This window comes from Sphaeramia orbicularis, chromosome 14 (genome assembly GCF_902148855.1).
Source record: "Sphaeramia orbicularis chromosome 14, fSphaOr1.1, whole genome shotgun sequence".
Lineage (NCBI taxonomy): Eukaryota > Metazoa > Chordata > Actinopteri > Kurtiformes > Apogonidae > Sphaeramia > Sphaeramia orbicularis.
In genome coordinates, this window is record NC_043970.1 from 14,767,408 (window position 1) to 14,787,505 (window position 20,098).

A 20,098-nucleotide genomic window follows, 5' to 3' on the forward strand; every position below is an offset into this window, starting at 1 on the left:
AAGCAAAGGAAAGAGTGAAAGCACAGGAAATGTTAAGCTCAGCCAGGACAAAAGGGGAGGAAGTTTCCTTAGTACATGCCAGGGCTCAAGTGTTTGTGTATTGTAGACACGCATTTAATTAAGGGCTGATTAATTTGATGCCACAGGACTAAGCAGAACAGGAAACCACATCCTCATAGACATGGGAGCAACATTAGTGCGCAGTAACACAGAGGATCAAAGAAGCCATAAGGTGCAGAATTAAAGACATCAGCATGAGCGGAAGTGACCAGCAGTGTCGTTAAATCAACTTCCTGCTCTGAGTGACAGAAATGACAGGCTTACTTTTTCTTGTCCTTCTCTTTCTTGAGGGGCTGAGATAAGGAGAGCGTCTCTGCCGCCACCTTCTTCCTATTAAAGGCGTTCATCTCCTCCTCCAGATCTCTCCGCTTCTCCTCCACCTTCCTCTTTTCCTCCTGGTGCATCCGCTTCAGCTGCTCGAACTTGTCGTGCAGCTGAGAGGGAGGAAGATGATGGCGGTGATGGACGCACGGAGGTGATGGGAGAGGGCGAAGAGCCAAACAAAAAACACCAAATGTTAGACCAGGAATGTGACCAAGCCTCAGAAATGTCCTTTAAAACTCCATCAGTCAGTGTTTTAACATAAAGGTTTATATGCTCATGTGAGGTTTATACTGGAGTCTGTTTAGTGCTTGCCATTTGTCTACGTTAGCTAATAAAGGTCTCAGTTGCCTACATCCCAGCACAGTGCAGTTCAGTTTTATTGATCCAAACATGGAGAAATTTATCAGATGACAACAGCAAATGCAAAAATAAAGTGTAGAAAAGACAGAAAACAGAAAACTATATAGTTGTGAAACATAAAATATTAATAGAAAAAAAGAAATATTTATATAAATTTAGATTTAAACAGCCACAAAAGTGTCCCTCTTCTATTACAGGTGCAACAGTCTACAGCACAATCTAGTTTTAGCTTAGGAATGCAGTTATCTAATGTTGGCAGATGTCACCCCTCCAGGCTAATGAACCTCACATAAGACACACAAATCTGACAAAGAGAACATTAAAACAGTGGAAATGACACTGTAAGTGTACAGTCCCATCAGCTTTTGGCACACATGAACTATTGAAGTATGCAGCCAATTGGATGTTACCCATTAGTTTTCCTAATGCTATTCTGAAGCCTCAACTTTCACGGTCATCATCTTGGTGTTTATCAGTGCAAAAACAGTGTAGGAGAGCAATAGGGGTGAGTTGAGTTACTTACTAAATATTAACAAATATAGCTGTGTTTGACAGCAATAATGTCAACTTCACGTAATGTATTAAGACACTAATAAGCAGGCTAGCTGACAAACCATGTAATGCTAAACCAAATTAATGCTAAAATTAGTTAATGTAGCTAAATTATACCTGGTGTGATAACAGGCGTAGTACTATAATTAAGCACCAGTAAATATTATGTAGCATTTGTGAAATGTTAATTAAACTTATTAAATCCAGCTACAGGAGAGCCGTCTGTCACTTAAAAAGTAATTTGTATTCAATAAACAATCCAATTCAGTGGGTAAGTGGGCTGTCAATCACACATAGCCACAAACTATGAAGGGAGCCACCTGTCACTCAAATCAGCCACGCCCTTAACTGTGCATAATTAAGTTTTCAAACAGACAGTTAGAAACAGATATATTACTTATCATGCATATAGAAAAATAGATGTAGAAACCACTTTGTTTTATGTAACAGGCTGTAAACATGTTTATTTTCTTTTGGCTCACTTTTGGATGCAGTAACAAGTTAAACTAAGAGGAACTATAGCTTTAACTGCTGACTTCACATTTCAGCTCCACTTGTTTTGAAAATCTTCCGAGACAAAACCAAGGAACAGAATCCTCTCCATTACCTCCAATTAGTGAACAGCTTATACTTGTTTTTTTACTGTCAAGCGTCAAAAAGGTAAGAGGCTACAGATGCAAATTCTTTGCTGAAAGCTGTTATTGGAACGACTCATCACTCAGTCAGTGCCTTTTAAATATAGATGGTCAAATATTTATATGAACAGACTGACCTCTCTCTCCTTTTCTTTCAACTCTGCTTCTGTCTCTTTTACTTTGTTGACAAACATCTGTCGCATTTCTTCCTCTTTACGCTGCAGGTCGCCCAAGAACTCTTTCCTCTTGGCTTCATATGTCTCTTGAAGACTGGAGGGAAGAGAAAAACAGGAGATGGAAGAAAATAACATCAGGTGTTGTTTCTAAACAATAAGGTGTTTCTCAAAATGAAGTTCACTGAGTTTGGACTTGGTAAGAACGGTGCCAGAGAAAAGACTTCCTAATACAAGTCTCTGTTATTGGAATGATTGCATACTTGTAAACTTTCGTCCCTGACTCTGCTGTATTTCCACCATCAGCTCCCTAACGTAGTCTCACAATCCACCCTCAATTTTATTTCAGTACATTTGTACAACTATTTTCATGTTATTTATATTTTTATACATTTTGTATATTCTTCAAAACTGGGACAAATTTCGTTGAATCCCATATCGTGATAATAAAGATGTATTAGATGTACATTGGGTGTTTCTCAATATGCGTTCTTGTCTGTTCTTCTGTTCTCGTTAAACGTCATCAGTTGCGGCCCGAGTACTGTTCCATTTAAAAGTTCACACAAACCAAAATCAGATAGAATTCCTGGATGTTGTTCTTGTCTGCTAGCTTAAACCAAGGATGCACTGGTTGGTGACACATGTGGACTTTTCATGCTACTCTCGAAGCCAGCAGCAGCTTCTGTGACAACTTATTTCAGAAATGTTTTATTGAATCAATGACCATCACCAGATGGTGTGATACAATGTTGCAACACACACAAGAGGCAGAACAGTGACAAACTCCATCTTTATTATCATAATATGGAATATTAAAGAAATTTGTTTATCTATTTTTGAAGAATATACAAGATGTATACAAAATATAAATGACGTGTAAATAGTTGTACAAATGTATTGAAATCAAATTGAGTAACATATTGTGGTGGATTTCAGAAATACATTAGGGAACCTATGGCAGAAATACAGCAGAGCCAAGGAGGAAACTTCACAAGCAGCTGTTCCAATAACGGGAAGTCCATTCTCTGGGACTGTTCTTATCAAGACCATACTCACCGACCGTACTTGGTGAACTTGATATTAAGAAACGGCCACTGTCTCACATCATCGACTAAATAAAACATTTCTGAGGTAAGTTGTCACAGAAGCCACCGTTAGTTTCATGAGTAGCATAAAATGCATCCTGGGATATTTGCAGCCAAGTCCACATGAGTCACCAACCAGTGCACCCTTGGTTTAAGCTAGCAAACAAGAACAACATCCGGGAATTCCATCTAATCTTGGTTTGTGCGAACAGTACTTGGGCTGAGACTGACGATGTTTCAGAGAACAAAATAGACAAGAATGCGTACTGAGAAACGCCTACTAGAGTGTCTCTGTAGTTGAATAATGCGAATGTGATTGTGGACTGAGTGTGTCTCGGTGCATGTCCACAGTGTCTCGGTACCTGAACGGCTGGCTGTCGGGGTCTGTATCTTTGAAGCCCATCTCCTCCAGCTTACAGCGTCGATACAACTCGTAGTGGCGGGCGTGGGTCTGCTCCCTCAGATCCTCCATGTTTACCCTGATGAGCATTTCTCTGAGTTTTACGAAATCACAGTGGCTCTCATTCTCCACTACATAGAAAACACAAAGGAAAAACAGCAGAATTAGGACAACAACGGCCTGATGGAAACTCAAACTGAAGGTGGTGTCATTTTGTTGTGTCAATAAAGCAGCGTGTCATATTTTATGTTCCAGATCACAGCTTCTTGTTTTCATTCTGTGTTCTTAAGTGTTACTGACTATCATTAGTGCATTTGTCACCCTGTCATCCTCCCTTCCTCTCCATCGTTTTCCTAAAAGCAGGAAATCACACCACATCTTTAAAGGAATGCAAGGCAATCTGCTCAAAATATAGCTGATAAATCACATTTACTGTCCACTGGAAGCCAATTAAACTACATTGCGTTAGGAGCTGCTAAATTACATGTACTGTCTTTGAGGTTTATTTCTTGCACTTGAATGACTAACAACCTCTCTGTCACACCTCAGTTGATTCACAGTTGGAATGGGTGAGGGGGTTTTCTGTGTGCCTATGGGTGTCACTTCCATTCTGCTGAAACCTCCTTTAGTCCATCACAACAATATGGATGTCTCAATGGAAAACAACCCCAAATTAAAAATAATGGGACGTATGAGAATCGGAAATCAATGGTTTCTGCATTTACTGTCTTTCGTTTGAAGACACTGTATGTGATGACTTTTTCTGCCATTTAGATCTACACAGTCTAAAAATGACACTGTGCACTAAATGGTCACTTCACTGAGAAACACAGTTCCTAAACCTTTCAAATCACGTCATTATTCAGATTTTTTACCTCATAACTCTCCCTAAATTGCTCCTTTCATGTTTTTGGAATACAGTACAGGCCTCAATGACAGGAACGTATATATATTTACACATACAGTGAAGTTAATCAGACTTAACATTCAACAAACTGTCTTCATACCGTCTCCAATGAAAAACAAGTTAAAGATCACTGCTTTCTGTCTATTGCGTGCATTTTCCATGCCGTCCCAACTGTTTCTGATTTGGGGTTGATTCTCTTTTGGCTGTCTGATCTGTGAGGATCAAACAGCCAAAGCGCTAAAGTCTCAAGTGGTCTCTATAAAATTATTACAAGTTTTCTGAATGAAACAAAAAAGTAAACATTATTGCAATATGTATAGCGTTGAAAATCAGCCCCAGACTCTCAAAGCTGCTCTTTACTCCACTCTTCGAAAATAAAGTTTGTCCTCCTTTACTTTTACACCCATTTACAGATGTGATAATCACTTCATAGCCAACGTGGAAACTTAGAAAACTGACTACCCAATATGGCTGATCGATTTCAGTTGTTTAACAAAAGCATAGTAGAGCCGGTTTTCTGCAAAGGACCAAAACCCTGGACCATAAACTCAGAAGTTGATAAACTTGTCGGCAGATGAAGTCAGAGTAGAAATTCCCTTCCTTTTTCTGGAGGCTAATGTGATCGCCCTGTCACCCTGATACTGTAAAGAGTTTTTCTGTGGCTTCAGCACCAATGAGCCTGTTTACATGCACACTAATACTCCAATCATTATCCGAATTCTGGAGTTATCAGAATATTTAAGTGACCATGTAAACAGCAGTAATCTGATTATGACAAATCGGATTAGCACACCTGGATTTCTACCCAATACTTTGATGTGTTCCTGCATGTATACAGGTTAATCTGATTTATTTTGTTCCTTTCCACGTGCGCATGTGTAAATAAAACAAGGCTTACACTGCTGGGGGCTGACAGCAAGGGTCTATCCCTGAAATCCCCCCAATCCTCTGCTATATAATAAAGCAAAGGGGGATAGTTATCACGTTCATATGAAGGATATCCAGCCTGAATAATATCAGAAAATTATGTGCTGAATAAAAGATATTAGATAATTGCTGGACGATCAATATGAACCAAGTTTGAGCTTGATTTGGCTGACTATTTCCTTAATGATGTCCAAAAAACAGATTTTTCAACAAAAGGTCCCCCAACCATTTGGAAAAACACACCATCTGGTACCAAAATATGATATCATGTAAACTCAAGGTAGTAGCATGAAGAAAGACAATTGTTAGACAATTGATATGAACTCAGTTTGCACTACATCAACCTGATAGTGGCAGAATAATGGTCAGAGAACCAATTTTTCCCCACAAAACTTCACCTAGTGAATGAAAATGACGCCATATGAACTCTGGATGGTAGCAAGAAAATGGACATCTGTAAGACAATCAATATGAACCAAATTTTGTCTCAATCGGCCTATTATTGCTTGATTATGTCCAAAAAACTGAATTTCAATTAAAACACCCCCATTTGGATGACTTATAATACTCATAGAGAAGCTAAAATTGATAGTGTTCTTCCACTAGGGGTCCCCTATATTGGTTATCAAGGGATAAGAAATTCAACCAAATCTGTCCTAGTTATCGCATTCACACGAAGGATATCTGGTGGCAATGGATCCGGCGGCATTGGAGGTAAAACAATTACATCCCCGAAACTCCATTTTGGGGATATAATTAAAATTGTAGAAAACAGAAGTTATGTAGTCAAACGTGAGCAGAAGACAATAGGAAGTCTGAGTCTACCATCAGTACATACATACTCTGAAAGAAATCAGATAATAGATTGGAGCGTTTAAACCAGGGTTTTCGATTAAGTGCACGTAAATGCGGCAGATCTGATTATTAAAATTAGCAGATTACTCCCAGTTGTGGGATTTTTATGGTCATATAAACAGGCTTATTGTCTGTGAGGGTTGGGGGCACGTGTGGAGTAAAGACACGTGGCTTCTCAGGCGCTGATGATATATGCTGTGAACCCCAGGGTAGCAGTGCTGGACTATGGGAGGTACAGTGTATTCGCTTTAAATACCACCACAAGCTGTGAGCTGTGAGGATGTAAAGGCAGTGATAATAAGTTAAAAAACCCAATTAGATTGGCAATTGGCTTCTACTGGTATGTACTGAACAGCCTGCAGCGAGAGATAGCATGAGAAAAATAAAAAAGAAGAAATAAAGGGGGAGAGGGGAATAATACTCGCACGCTAGCTGACCTTTGCCTACTTTTATGCCTCTTAACTTGAATAAATCTAAAAAAGATGTTAGAATAGTAGTGGTGATGTGGTTGTATGACTCATTCCCTTATATTTACTGAAAAAAAAATTCCGGGTTTACCACATCATTAGTGGGATAATGAGAGTTAAACACAGAAATGCGCTGTTCTCTGTTGCTATATCCAGGCTACTGAAATGGTGTGTTCATTTGGCATCTAATAGTCCGTCTGTACTGGACCCCCGCTGAGGGCTGAGTGGGGGCCAATCTACTGCCTGACTGCAGCACTGAGTCCCTCACGGTATCCCAGCTCAGGGTTCTGCAGATACACAAACATACAAATCAAAGACAGCAGGGACATGGCTGCATAGAGATCGGAATTAATCACAAATTAATTCAAACAAACAAATATAGACAGAAAACATGACGCTGTGGGCAAATCAAGCCTTTTGTCAGACAACGGGAACATGACCGCTAAAATGATCCATTTGTTCCACATTCTCCTCTTTATCTAAGTGGTGTAATGAGTCGATGTGTGCCAGTGATTTACAATGGAGTGAAGCACAAGAATGTCAAAGATGCATTTGAGATAATTCAGTTTGTGCACTGGGGTTTAAATATAGCGGTGGGATGCACTGCTCAGTACACGTCTTGTTCACCGTTTAAAAATGAACTCGAGGGATCCTAATTAAAACTGCATCCTTGTGTTTAAGAAAAAAGAAACACTGGGGAACACGTTTTCTCTTAGTTAGGAGTATATGGGTGCTGGCCTAAAATTATGATTAATCAGCCTGTTATCCCTCTACTGCTAAATTGCATAAAAAATAAAGCATACTATGAATTTTGATATAGACATTTGGAGAAATACTAGTTTTATCTGTCATTTTCTGCCCTTTAAGGCTTTAATAGATACAATTTTAAACACATTTCATGTCCATAGTGCCAGAATTACCATTAATTAAATTCTAAAATTTTGTAGCAACATTTTACAGTGACTTCTGACTTCCTTCTGACTGGTGATGTTGAAGCAGATGGCTAGCGGTAGGCGCACTGAACATACAGTACATTACAAAAATATTCAACCCCTTCAATTTTTCCATATTTTGTCACATTACAACGACAAACTTATACATATTTAATTGCGATTTTCTGTGATAGATCAACACAAAGTAAACAAACCATCAGAGGTTGTACTTCTACTTAGACTGAAGCCCACACAGGCGGACTATTTACTAATTAAGTGACTTCTGAAGGCAGTTGGTTGCTCTGGGATTTAATTAGGGTAGTAAAAGGGGGGTGAATGTGTATGCACATCAGACTTCAAGATTTTTTGGCAAATAAATATCTGAGAACACCACGTGTTATTTTCCTTCCCTACTTTGTGTTGGTCTGTCGCATAAAATCCCAATAAAATCCATTTTAGTTTGTGGTTGTGACAAGAGAAAATACATAAAAGCTCAAGGGGGGTGAATACTTCTGCAAGACACTAACACTAACTCTACACACAGACTAATCATTAGCCCCCCCCCCCCCCCCCCCCCCCCCCCCGCCATCCCAAAAAAAGAGAAACATTTAACATTATTATTTCAAGACCTATAATGCAAAACTTTAAGAAATTTTGAGGCCTAAAATTATATTTTCTGCTACTGTGTCTCTCAGGAGGCAAACAAAATAAATAATTCTGTTACTTTTCACAACAAAAGCCCTAACCATATAAACTGTATGATCGAACTACATCACTCAGTGCATTTCACTAAAATGCGTATCATTTTTCTTCAAAATCACTGGACGTATTTGATATCAAGTAAGTGCACAGGTAAAGAATACACAGACCATAAGCCTAGCCATTTCTAGATATTAGAATCCAGAGAAGCAACACATAGTGTGGTTTAGGACCTGCAAAAACCATCTATGTAAAAGTTTAGCTAAATTTACAAAAACAATGATATGCAGAGTGAGAAAAGGAACACTTTTCCTCTAGATGATCCTTTCAATTCAACGATGTCAAGTTGAGTATAGAGCTGCACAATATATCGTTTGAGCATCGACATCGCAATGTATGTGTGCGCTATAGTAACATCGCAGGTCCTGCAATGTAGGAGGCAAATGAACTCAAAGTGTTCTCATCTAATTTCAAGGGTATGTGACACACACTGTGCAGCGATCCACCAATCACAATCATTCTTAATCAGTTTGGAGGGAGTCACTGGTAACAATATTGAAAAATGAGCAACGAACAAGAGAAAATCACCGTAAATGAAGACTTGGTCCCAAAAAGAAAAGCAACGCCAGTTAACTGGAATTATTTCGACTACAAGAAGGATGATATTAAAATACATGTTCTGTGTTGATAGTGCCTTGCATCTGTTGCCACAACAAGAGGTAACACAACTAATTAGTTTGACCTTTTACATCGGCACCACACAGCTATTATATCCTCCTGAGTACTTTTTTATATAGCAATATATCGCAGGGTTTAAAAAAAAAAAAAAAATCGCAATGTCAGTTTTTTCCCAATATCGTGCAGCCCTAGTTGAGTATATTAGCCACACTGTGACAGTCTGATAATTTAATGTTAATATTATAGTAACTTTTTCAACTATTATATCTAGATATGCAATGTAAATGTATAACTGAAATAGAATAAATAACAAAGGCAGATGATTAAATATGAACTATGTGATAATAAATAGGAGTAAATTATGTGATGACTGGTGTCTAAATTTAAAGAGCATACTGGTGGGTATTCGCACAGTCAAACATACACAGTAGCTTGTCAAGAAGAAATAACAGCGCCCTGCTATATGTCATACATGTCTCAAGTATAGAGATAACACAACAAGATCCTTAGGGAAGATAAACATACACAGACACACACTGAGCCTCCTTCAATTACTCTTTTTGTCAGTGGACAGTCTTCTCTCTGTCTTCCTCCACATCTATGGAAATTTCCCATGGCTCTTCAAGAGGTTACCATAACCCATCCATATGACATCTGGCATTTACCGACTGTTTCCATTTGCAAAGACCTCCCTTTTAGTCGGACGAGTGTCATGAAACACAGACGCATCTGTCCTCCTCTGCCCCTTTTTTACCCTCAGATAATGTGACCAAGTGTTTTATATGAATGAGTAGCTGACAGTTTGAAAACAGACCATTTTCCTCTTATTACGACACACTTCAACCAGAATGTTTTTAGGCGGAGAGAGACATGATGGATGAGCTCATTAGGTGGAGACAACAACACAACCACAAAACAATAGATATGTGCCTACATCGCCAGTCGCAAAGTGGACTCGTGATTTGTTTATATCCACACCCACCCTGATATAAAACTGGATTTAAGAGATGATTACAGCCATCTAGCAGGGTGTGGTGTTGTCACAGCCTAGATGGTGAAACATACAAACAATATTTTTCACAAATTACATGTTTGATTAGACTTTTTTAATCCAGAAGCATTCATTATTATTTCATCATTAATTTTTAGATTAGATGAGACTTTACTGATCCCACAGTGGGGAAATTCGCTGGTCAAGGCAGCAACACAGTAGAGTGCAACAAAAAAAAAACAACAACAACAAGTGGTGCCAGGCAAAACAAACCCTACCCCTCACACGTACTGTAGCTTATTTTGGCATCGATCCAGGTGATGTCATCACATCTATGTGTGTGGTGATGTCAGCATATCAGTTGCCTCTATATATGTGCCAAGTTTGAAGCAAATTGAAACAAAATTGATGTTTTTTTAAGATGTGAAATTTTGCCCATTACCCCAGTTTGGTATGAATTGAACCAAGAGTTTTGCTGCTACAGACATGTGAAAGTTCACCCATTATAAGTAAATGGGGGGGGGGGGATTAAAAAAAAATTCATAAAAAATTTAAACTTTGACCTAATTTTCCCAAAATGTAATGACATATATTCTGGGTCACTGGTAATCTGTAAACCAACTTTGGTATGAATTCAACCAAGTTTTGCTGCTACAGACGTTTGAAATTTCGCCCAGTATAAGTAAAATAGGAAAAACAAAAAAAGATTTTAAAAATTCTCTTAAAAATTGAAACTTTGACCTATCCTTCCGAAAATCTAATGAGATCTATTATGGGTCACTGGAGATCTATAAACCAAATTTGGTATGAATTCAACCAATACGTTTGCTGCTGGAGTGTTAACACACAAACAAACAAACCAAACCAAAAACAATACTCCCTTTGGGGGGTTAGGGTATTATTATTATTATTATTATTATTATTATTATTATTATTACATTTTGTGTTTGTGTGGTTTGTTTTGTGGCTGCTTTTAGTTTTACATGAAGACTAAATACTGTGCTTTTAAAAATATTTTACCTTTTGCCCCCTCTCTATTATTGGCATCGTAAATTAACTGCTGCACAACCTGTTTTCAACCAGCATCTACCTGCAGCGACAAGATGGAGAAAAGATAAAATGCCTAGAAATGAGCCCACAGTAAAACAGAGGTGTGATGACCTTTTGCAGATGGCACTAATCTGTCTGCTACTGGACTAGCACTTCACAGTGACTGATGAAGTCCAGAAGAATCTGTCCTCAAGAGACGTGCACACACATACACACACAGCAGGCTTTATAAATAACCACAGAGTCCTCTGAGGATTGGGGGGACGAGGGTGGTCAGTGGATTAATGGAGAGAGAGAGAAGGAGAGGAGGACGCGAGAGCAATAGAGCGAGGAAAGGAAGGAAGGAAGGGAGGGAGGTAGGTGGAACATTGAGAGCTTCCGTGAGAGTAGTACTCCCATTTGAGAGCTAATATTCTCACAGCGGGCCTCTGTGTGACATTATTAAATTACTCCGTTTTTCTTGGTTGACAAGCACAAAGGAATGAGTTGTGGGAAATGAAGTTCTTTTACACAACAGGCCATGTCTTTCTGACCAATGTGGGAGCAGTCGTGCAGGTATATAAAGGAACTTGATGTCCTAAAAGTGAAGGACAGCAAACATTACAAAACCAACACGGAGCCACTTTCACAAATTAAAGCATGCCCGTTCGCCCTTCATTTTACAGTGTCACCCTGAATGAAGTCACGCTTGGAGAGGCTGCTCAGCATTAGGAGGGAGGGTAAAAACTGCTCGTCGCTTTCTGTCATGAGCAGGAAACATCATTCACTGTGGACACTCAGCAGATGAGCAGGAAACCCACAGATCTGCTGAGCTGTGTTATGGAAGGTTTTCCATAAACACTAAACTTCTACTAGAACTATTTACATATGTACAATGAACGGTAATTGTTAATATTATCCTAAGAAGTTTTCCCAAAGTACAACTGTTTAACCTGAGGTGCATCCTCTATTCTTTTTGAGTAGTTCCCTTTTGTGTTAACTGGTTTGTGATAGCAAACATGCCACACAAATCTATAAATGTTGGTGCACAGCGCCAAATATAAGCAAAGGCTTCACTTCCTCAAACACAGTGCACCCATGACAAACACACACACTATATCACATGTAATCCATGAGGAATGACTAAGCAATAAAATAAGCAAAAGTATTCACACTATGAATATTCTGACAGTTGTGATTGCAGTATGAGTCACAGTTTTAGGAAAAGCAATTCACTGAAAACATAGATTTTTTTGGTGGGGGGGGTTTGTTGGGGTCTGTGGCTGCCAAACATGTTGTCCTACATTTGGAGAGCTGTAAGTCTGAGGCACAACAATGTTACATTTCTGATGGTGCGCTGTGACGCACTGTACCTTTATCAAAACATTGCAGCTCCTACAGTACACTTATTTGCACTTGGCCATAGTGTGATTTTGATATTTTGATGGATTGTTCAGTCCTGATATACTCTTGTGACTGCAGAGGCTGGGCTGCTACTGAGGCAGAGGTACTGTCAATGACCCACAACACCTCTGCATGCAGTACTCCATCGATAACCTGGTATTATCTGTAACCTTGTAATATCACACCAGACATGAGCTGGGCTAGGAATACATCAATCAGCAGCATCAGCTATAACATGCAGGCTGAAAATTGATATTAATGATTCATAAAAACCAAATTAGCATTTGTGGATGGGTCCCTGTTGAGCTGTCGCTGGCTGTCAAATGTGTCAGCCCACAAGGATGCTGAAACAGGAAGCTACTGTTCACAGGCTTTTTGTTGCTTAATTGGCAACAAAAAGCAACGGCATCATGTGCAACAACCCAGATCAGCAAAATGGTTACTAGTGACTTGTAAGATGTGGCTGAGTTCTTTGCCTTGTGTGATATAAAACTAAAAGCTTATTCATAGTTGTCTGATCACTTTAAGCAAACTGTTAATTTAACTGTTGGATAATATGAATAACACTCTTATTTTGTGTACTACTGCATCTGTAATTGTCTTCACATTAAACATTAGCTGATGCTTAAAATTCATTATTCCACATGTGTGATAAACACAAACACGAGCCAAACACACAGTGTAATTTAACGTGATTGGAAATGATTCTCACCTTGTACGACACCCCAGGGGTACTGTCTGGCCCTGACTGTTTTGTTCCCCACTTTGACTTCTTCCACGCTTCCCACCACAGCAAACGGCAGATGGGCCTACACAGGAACAGGGGTCAGAGGTCAGAGGGGTCAAGAGGTCACAGGTGTAACCACTGCCACACCCGAGGGCTTCTTCCCGACTCCTGGTTTACACATTTTAACATTTTGTTACTGCATGATAGTATTCTTCACAGCAGATTTTTAAAGAGCATATTTTACAATCCACATAAAGTCTAAATGAATAACACAACAAAAGGTGTAAGAGCTTAGTTTCAATTAAAATCTACTTCACTGTGGGTGCTGTGTCTCTTATCTTTCACAACCAGACCACACCAGAGTCAAGTGTAACCATGTTGACATATGAGCTACAGCAGAGTGTGTTTTAACTTTTACCATGTGGCTCCGCTGGAGCAGCACGGCCTGTTTTGTTTGAGTGATTAAACCCACACTTTCTTATTGCTCTAGAAGCTACTGTGTCTTGTTAGCATCGACAGTGAGGCATCATGGGTAAAACATGCCCAACACGCAACCTCAAAAATTAGGTGGTGAGTTGAAACCAGCTGGCTGACGAACAAGCTGGTGAGTGTGGGCGCTGATGTAACCACCTATGAATAGATGGGTATACTGTACAAGGACTGTGCCTGCGAAAGAGCATTTATCCATGACAGAATTTAGTGTTTGTGCATTTGAGAGTTGTGTGGGTGTATAGTTGAGCATTTGTGATTAAATGATTCCCAGTAGAAAATCTAAACTAAAAAAAGGTTACCTTTCCTGCTAAAATGTGCCTCCTGCCTGAGCGACAGTTTGCGGTTTGTGCTTATTTTTGTTGCTACATACAGTTTCTTTTCAGTGTTTGTAAATAAGTGGTTGTGTAGCTTGTAGCTCGACAATGGAAAAAACTACTTACTGAGCCACAAGTCATACAATTTTGCATAGAAAAAGGTGCATACTCTGTTGGATTATCCAGGGTCTGTTTATGACAAAGAATAACATTTTTAAATCACTTTTTAAGAACACTTAGGCTACAGCGGGTCTTAATGCACAATTCAGATTTTTTAATGAAATCCCATTTTTTTGTGTGCTCGTTCATACTACACATTAAATGCGACTTCTATCAATTTTGAGTATGAACTGAATGTGATCCCGAAGTGACCCGCATGCCCAAAAGAGGTCTTGACATAATACGTGACCACTCAGGCACACACTGTGTTTACGGAAGTAATTATGTTTTTTTTCCACCGCTTCTCCTCTTGGGATGCAGAATTATTACATTTGTTGCATTTCAATGATGTAAAGGTCCGATAAATGCCACCTGGCCGTTTAGACTGAAGTCGCATTGCAAAATATCAAATACATATCAGATTTGGGACCACATATGAGTGTGGCCTGGGTCAGATTTGAAAAAGATCAGATTTGTGCTGTTCAAACTGTCTTTAACAGATCGGCTACAGCTCACATATGAGCAAAAAAAAACAGATTTGGGCCACATTTGCCTGCCGTCTGAACGTAGCCTAAGAGTGAGCGATGGGAGAATCTTAAAACGTGGACCGCCTTCATATTTGTCATGTTTTGCTTTTCAAGGGAATCGCAGAGTTTTTAGTCCCAACTGTTTACAGGGACTCTTTAAGGCTCCTGCAGACTGCGAAATTTTCAGCAGTCTTATATGTTTAACAGCAGCCACACTTTGCAACACGGATCTAATAAACGTGGGTATGACATAAGTAGACTGAGAGATGATAAAAATCTACTGAATTTCAGGGTATAAACACAAGTCAAAGTACAAGAATTAAACATCATCAGTGTATGTCACTTTCTGCACTGTTGTAAACAATGAAGTTATGCTAATTATTGTCCAGGTAGAAAAGTTGTCTTTATGTTTAGTTAAAAAAAAACAGACAAAATCCAAAAACAAGGGGACGGAGGAGAGTGTGGGATGACATGGGATGACAATTTTACATAGAGAGCTTGAAATTAGCTTCAGCTGCATAAATACAGCTGATGAGTTGATCACTCTGCTGTTTCATGGTGGATTTCTACTGGTTGTTGAAGTGCCATAGGGCTGAGCAGTTTAATACTATGATGACAGCCTCCTTCACTGTGTAGCGCAGGACCACCATTTTTGTGCCCTGACCTCACTATGTTTTCTAACCTGTGGTCTGGGACAGCCCAAAATTGCACAGTGTATACTTGTCTTTAGCATCTGTCACCCTTGATTTGACAACCTTAACATGAGGGAATTTTGGGGACTTGTTTTGTTGCCACTAAAATAAAGTCATAACTACTGAAAATTACTTTAGATTGATTTTCAGTCTCTGCATAAAGGAAAAATGGGACCAATGCCCCTGTAGCTCACCAGCATGTTCTCTCGAGAATCAATAACAAGTTGAATTTGCTAGGTTGTCAGGTTCTGCCGATATGTTAGAGTCCTGTGGTCTTTATGCAGAAGATCAATCTCTGAATAGAAGTGGGTGGTACTTTCCCTGGATGATAACAACTAATTCAATGAAAGTTCATATACGTAGGTCTTCCTATTAGTGCTCAATAGTAACTCTATTGATATCTATAATTATTTCCATGTTATAAGCCAAATGGGGTCCATTATAAGGCAAATTTTTAATATTTAAAAAATTCGTCAAAAAATTCACAAATCAAAATTTCTCAAAACTGTGAACAAACTTCGTAGACATTGTACCATAGAAGCTACGTATAAAATTTGAAATGAATCCGACCAGTAGTTTCGTCGAAGATATTGAAATTGCAGAAATTGCCAGCAAAGCCAGACACAGTGCCTTCACAATAGATAGAACAAAAATTACAGCTGTTACAGGTAATGAACATTGAAAGATGGTACATGCTGTATTCCTATGTCAACTTCATCAGTCAGTAGATTTGTTTTAAATCATGCATAAGTTTTCCAGAAACCTAGATGAAACCGTGTTATAGTTACAGTCTACACTTTAGAGGGTGTGAGAAACTTTGTGAGTCAGATTGCTAAACATAACTGCACCCCAAAGGACGGTCATATGACCTTCTGACCACATTGAGCCCTAGTACGCACCATGTGTACATGCTGCCATTGTTAAAGTTTTGTTTATTAGTCAGCAGCCATGTAGTGGCTTAACATCATAACTTACATTCATGGAGGCGTTGATCTCACTGACTGCTTCATCGTCTGTCGGAAACTGATATATCTGGACACCATTGCTCACCAGCTCGCTCATTATCTTTATTTTGAACTTATGAAGCTCGCTCTTGGAGATTGTGTCCGCTTTGGCAATGATGGGGATGATGTTGACCTGAGGAGAAACAGAGAGAGGGTCTTTATAAACACCAACAGAACTAACCTTATTTTTGTGGCATGAGTCACATCAGATTCAGCCACCAAAAATGCATATGCGTTGCTGTATGAAAAACTGCTTTGTGTAAAAAGATATACATGGAATTTATGATGCAATGGTTTGTTTTAGCCGGGGTCTGACGTGCATCTCAACGGCTGATGATGATCGCCGTTGACAGTCCTAAACCTACATGTCGAGCTTGATATGGAGAGCGAAAATGCACAAGGGAAAAATAACCAGAGGCTGCCAGTAAGTTACAAAATACAGCAAACAACCACACATTGGCACTGGGACATCAAGAAACACCACGACTAGAGCAAAATTATGCCAAAAGCCAAATGAAACGTGACAAAAGTATGATGTTAATTAAGCATACGAGAGTGTATGAAGGAAATATATGGTGTAAGCTCAGTCAGTGCACCAAAAGATACATAAGACAAACAGAGATTATGAAAACAAACTAGGCTCCATCTCCAATCAGCAGCAGATGTGCAGAAATAAACACAGTTTGTCTGCATTCCTGTGTATGGCTGCATTACACAAATGCTCAAGTGGGAGGGTGAGGAGGAATCCCACTGACTCACTCATCAGTTCTTTAGTGTGCCTCTGAGCAAAAGCCAGTGCTTGTTACGAGTCAAATTATAGGCTCATCATACTTTATCGGATCATTAATTTGCAGCAGGGCAGCCAGCATTGTGTTTTAACCCTTATTTAACTAACAGACATCACCAATGTTCACCAGCCAGTGCTGACAACAGTGTTATGTTATACGGCCACTGATGCAGCTGGGACTTCAGTGTGTTGACACAGTCCACGGGGAGGAGGGGGGGGACAGTGTTACTTGTTCACTTCCCACACCCAAGTTTTCCCAGCTGGTCAAAGTGTATCCCCAAATAGGACTTCATGTTTGTCCAGGACGCCAGATGGCTGCTTTCACTACATCAGTGCAGATCACACTGAAAATAATCACTGAATCACCAGAAAAACAAAAAAAAAGATTTCACTTACTCCTTTTTTTTTTTCAAATCCTACACAGTAAGCTACAACAACAACACAAACAATTAAAGAGAATGAGTAAACTAAGGAATATGGATCATTTTCACTACTGGGTTAAGTTTTGTTGTGTTTGTTGTGTATCCTGATTTAAAGCAGGATATACAGAACAGTGCAAAAGTCTCAAGCCACCTCTAGGTTTGTTGTTTATGCAGGGTTGAAATGAGCATATTTATCTATTTTTCTTTTTTTTCTTAAGACACAACAAGAAAATACAGGAAATGTTTGCACAGCCTTTAGAGACACACAAAAAACCCAAACTAAATGGGTTGAAAAGGTTAAAGTCACCATTTAGTGTGACCTCTGACCCCAGGACAAGAAGCAGCACAAACAGCTACAAATATCTGACATGTGTTGAATGAAACCTGGTGTAAAACATCAGAAAATTAAAACAATAAATTTCATATTGTCTGAATGAAAGGTTTAAAGACATGTTAAGTACAAAGGGAGGTCACACTAAATACTACCACGCTGGTTCATAGAAGTTCTTTTTTTCCCCTGAAAACCTTTGGTTTTACTGCCGTACATACTTCACATATATACAGATTGGATCTTAATACACAAACTAAGAAATGCATATGTGTGGATTTTAGAACTTAACTAAACCAACAAAACTAAGGTTGGCCTTGGACTTGTGCACAGTACTACGCATTCACCAAGTGCCTTGTGGGATATGTTGTTTCCCCATGGTTTTGATTAATGTGCTGATTAATTTGACAAATATTTGAGTAACCTTTTCTTCGATTAAAGCCATGACTAACATTTTTACTTTGAAAAATAAAAAAGAGGGCTATATTGTCAGTTATATTTATGGATTTCCAGAATAACAAGGCAACAGCCATTTCATTTCACTGTTGCTGATTAATGATGTCATGTTGCTTTCACTGACTTGAATGTTAGCATTAAATTTTCATTTGTGAGAATGATAGTATACGGTATGAATATACATCACACTACCACTGTAATGTGAATACAAAATTAAAACATTCACCTTCAGGCAGATTTTCATCCCCATTAGCTGTCAAAACAATGAGTCCCATGATCCCCAGTTACTTGACAACATCATCATTACTACCAACATGAACTGTAAGTATAAATAACAATTCGAAGTTTATTACACCTAAGGCTATAAGATCACATTGCACTTTAAAATCTGACCCACAACTGTAAACACTCAATAATGAGTAGAAAATGTCAAACTCTCTTTAATTCATTTAGGACATCTTCAAACTCAATATATACATCATACCATTAGAAAGACAAATAACTGCTGATGATTTCCCTCCATTCAATAGTAAGTTCATTTAAACCAAAAAAAAAAAAAAAACACCACCTCCTTCTGCTGACTGTTATCTCTCTTCCTGCTTCCACCCACCACAAACCACACCACTCTCCTGGGCCTTCAACCATCCACTGTAGGGAGGGGTGACTTGTACCCCATTTGACAAGAAAAACACCATTGTCTTGCCTTGACAGCAAAAAAAAAAAAAAAAAAAAAAAAAACAGAGTGAGGGAAAAACTGTTTCTGGTCTGTTTCCCTGGTGTTTCATTTGACAGGACTATCTGGCAGACAGAGTGACTCAATTTATCTTCAGTTTCCAGATAAAGGTTTATATGTAAACACTGTACGTTTCCCTCTGTATTAAAACAAAAAAAGAAAAGGAAAATGAGACTGAACACTAATTTTACACAGACCTGTTTCCGGTAACACTATGGTCATTTTACCCATAGTGGAAAAGATCACTGGGATGAGGCCGCTAAGGTCAGGAACGTGTGTCGTTGCCACCCACTTTGGCTTAAACTTAGTGGTTTCATGTATCGTTCCACTCAAGGTCGTGTAAATCATTTTGCCTGCCAACATTGTTCTTTTTAACACCTTCAACATTCTCTGGCTGCGTGTGCATGGCCACACCTGTTCCCATCTCTATGATGAGTTGTTTTGGATTATCTAGGATGAAGACAAAATATTGACACAGGAATATATTGGATCGTATGATACTGTATCATTATGGCATCAAATATCAATGTGTATATTAATGCAGGCATTCTGCTATTTATACGTCACTAAGTCACGAGCCAGCACGGAGCCTGAGATCCTCGGGCAGAGGGCTCCTGGCTGTTCCAAAGTCGAGGCTTAAATCTAAGGGTGACCGGGCCTTTTCCATCAGGGCCCCTCGACTTTGGAACAGCCTGCCCGAGGAGATAAGGCTTGCGGAATCAGTGGCATCTTTTAAGTCACTTCTTAAAACACACTTTTATAGACTTGCTTTTATGTGATGTTTGTCCCTTTTAATTTTAAATTTAATTTTTTTTTTTTTTTAAATTTGAATCTTATCCTGTTTGATTGTTGGTTTATATTCTCATACATGATGTTGTTTTATCTCACGCCTCTACTTTTGCATTGATTTAACAGCATCATGTTACATTACCCCTGCTCTCCTTATTCCGATTCATTTAATCTATTCGAAGTGTCTTGT

At 39.0% G+C, this 20,098-nt stretch overlaps 1 protein-coding gene across 2 annotated transcripts in view; it reads right to left on the reverse strand.

Moving 5' to 3' along the window:
• The window catches only part of septin8a (septin 8a), a 60,324-nt gene that overhangs the window by 18,104 nt on the left and 22,122 nt on the right, over positions 1–20,098 (reverse strand). For both annotated transcript variants that reach the window (XM_030154980.1, XM_030154981.1), the window contains exons 5-9: positions 16,365–16,526; positions 13,191–13,287; positions 3,552–3,720; positions 2,069–2,201; positions 325–494 (exon numbers count right to left, since the gene is read on the reverse strand). In XM_030154980.1, coding sequence (XP_030010840.1) covers positions 325–494; positions 2,069–2,201; positions 3,552–3,720; positions 13,191–13,287; positions 16,365–16,526 — 731 coding nt within the window. The remainder of the gene's footprint in view (positions 1–324; positions 495–2,068; positions 2,202–3,551; positions 3,721–13,190; positions 13,288–16,364; positions 16,527–20,098) is intronic.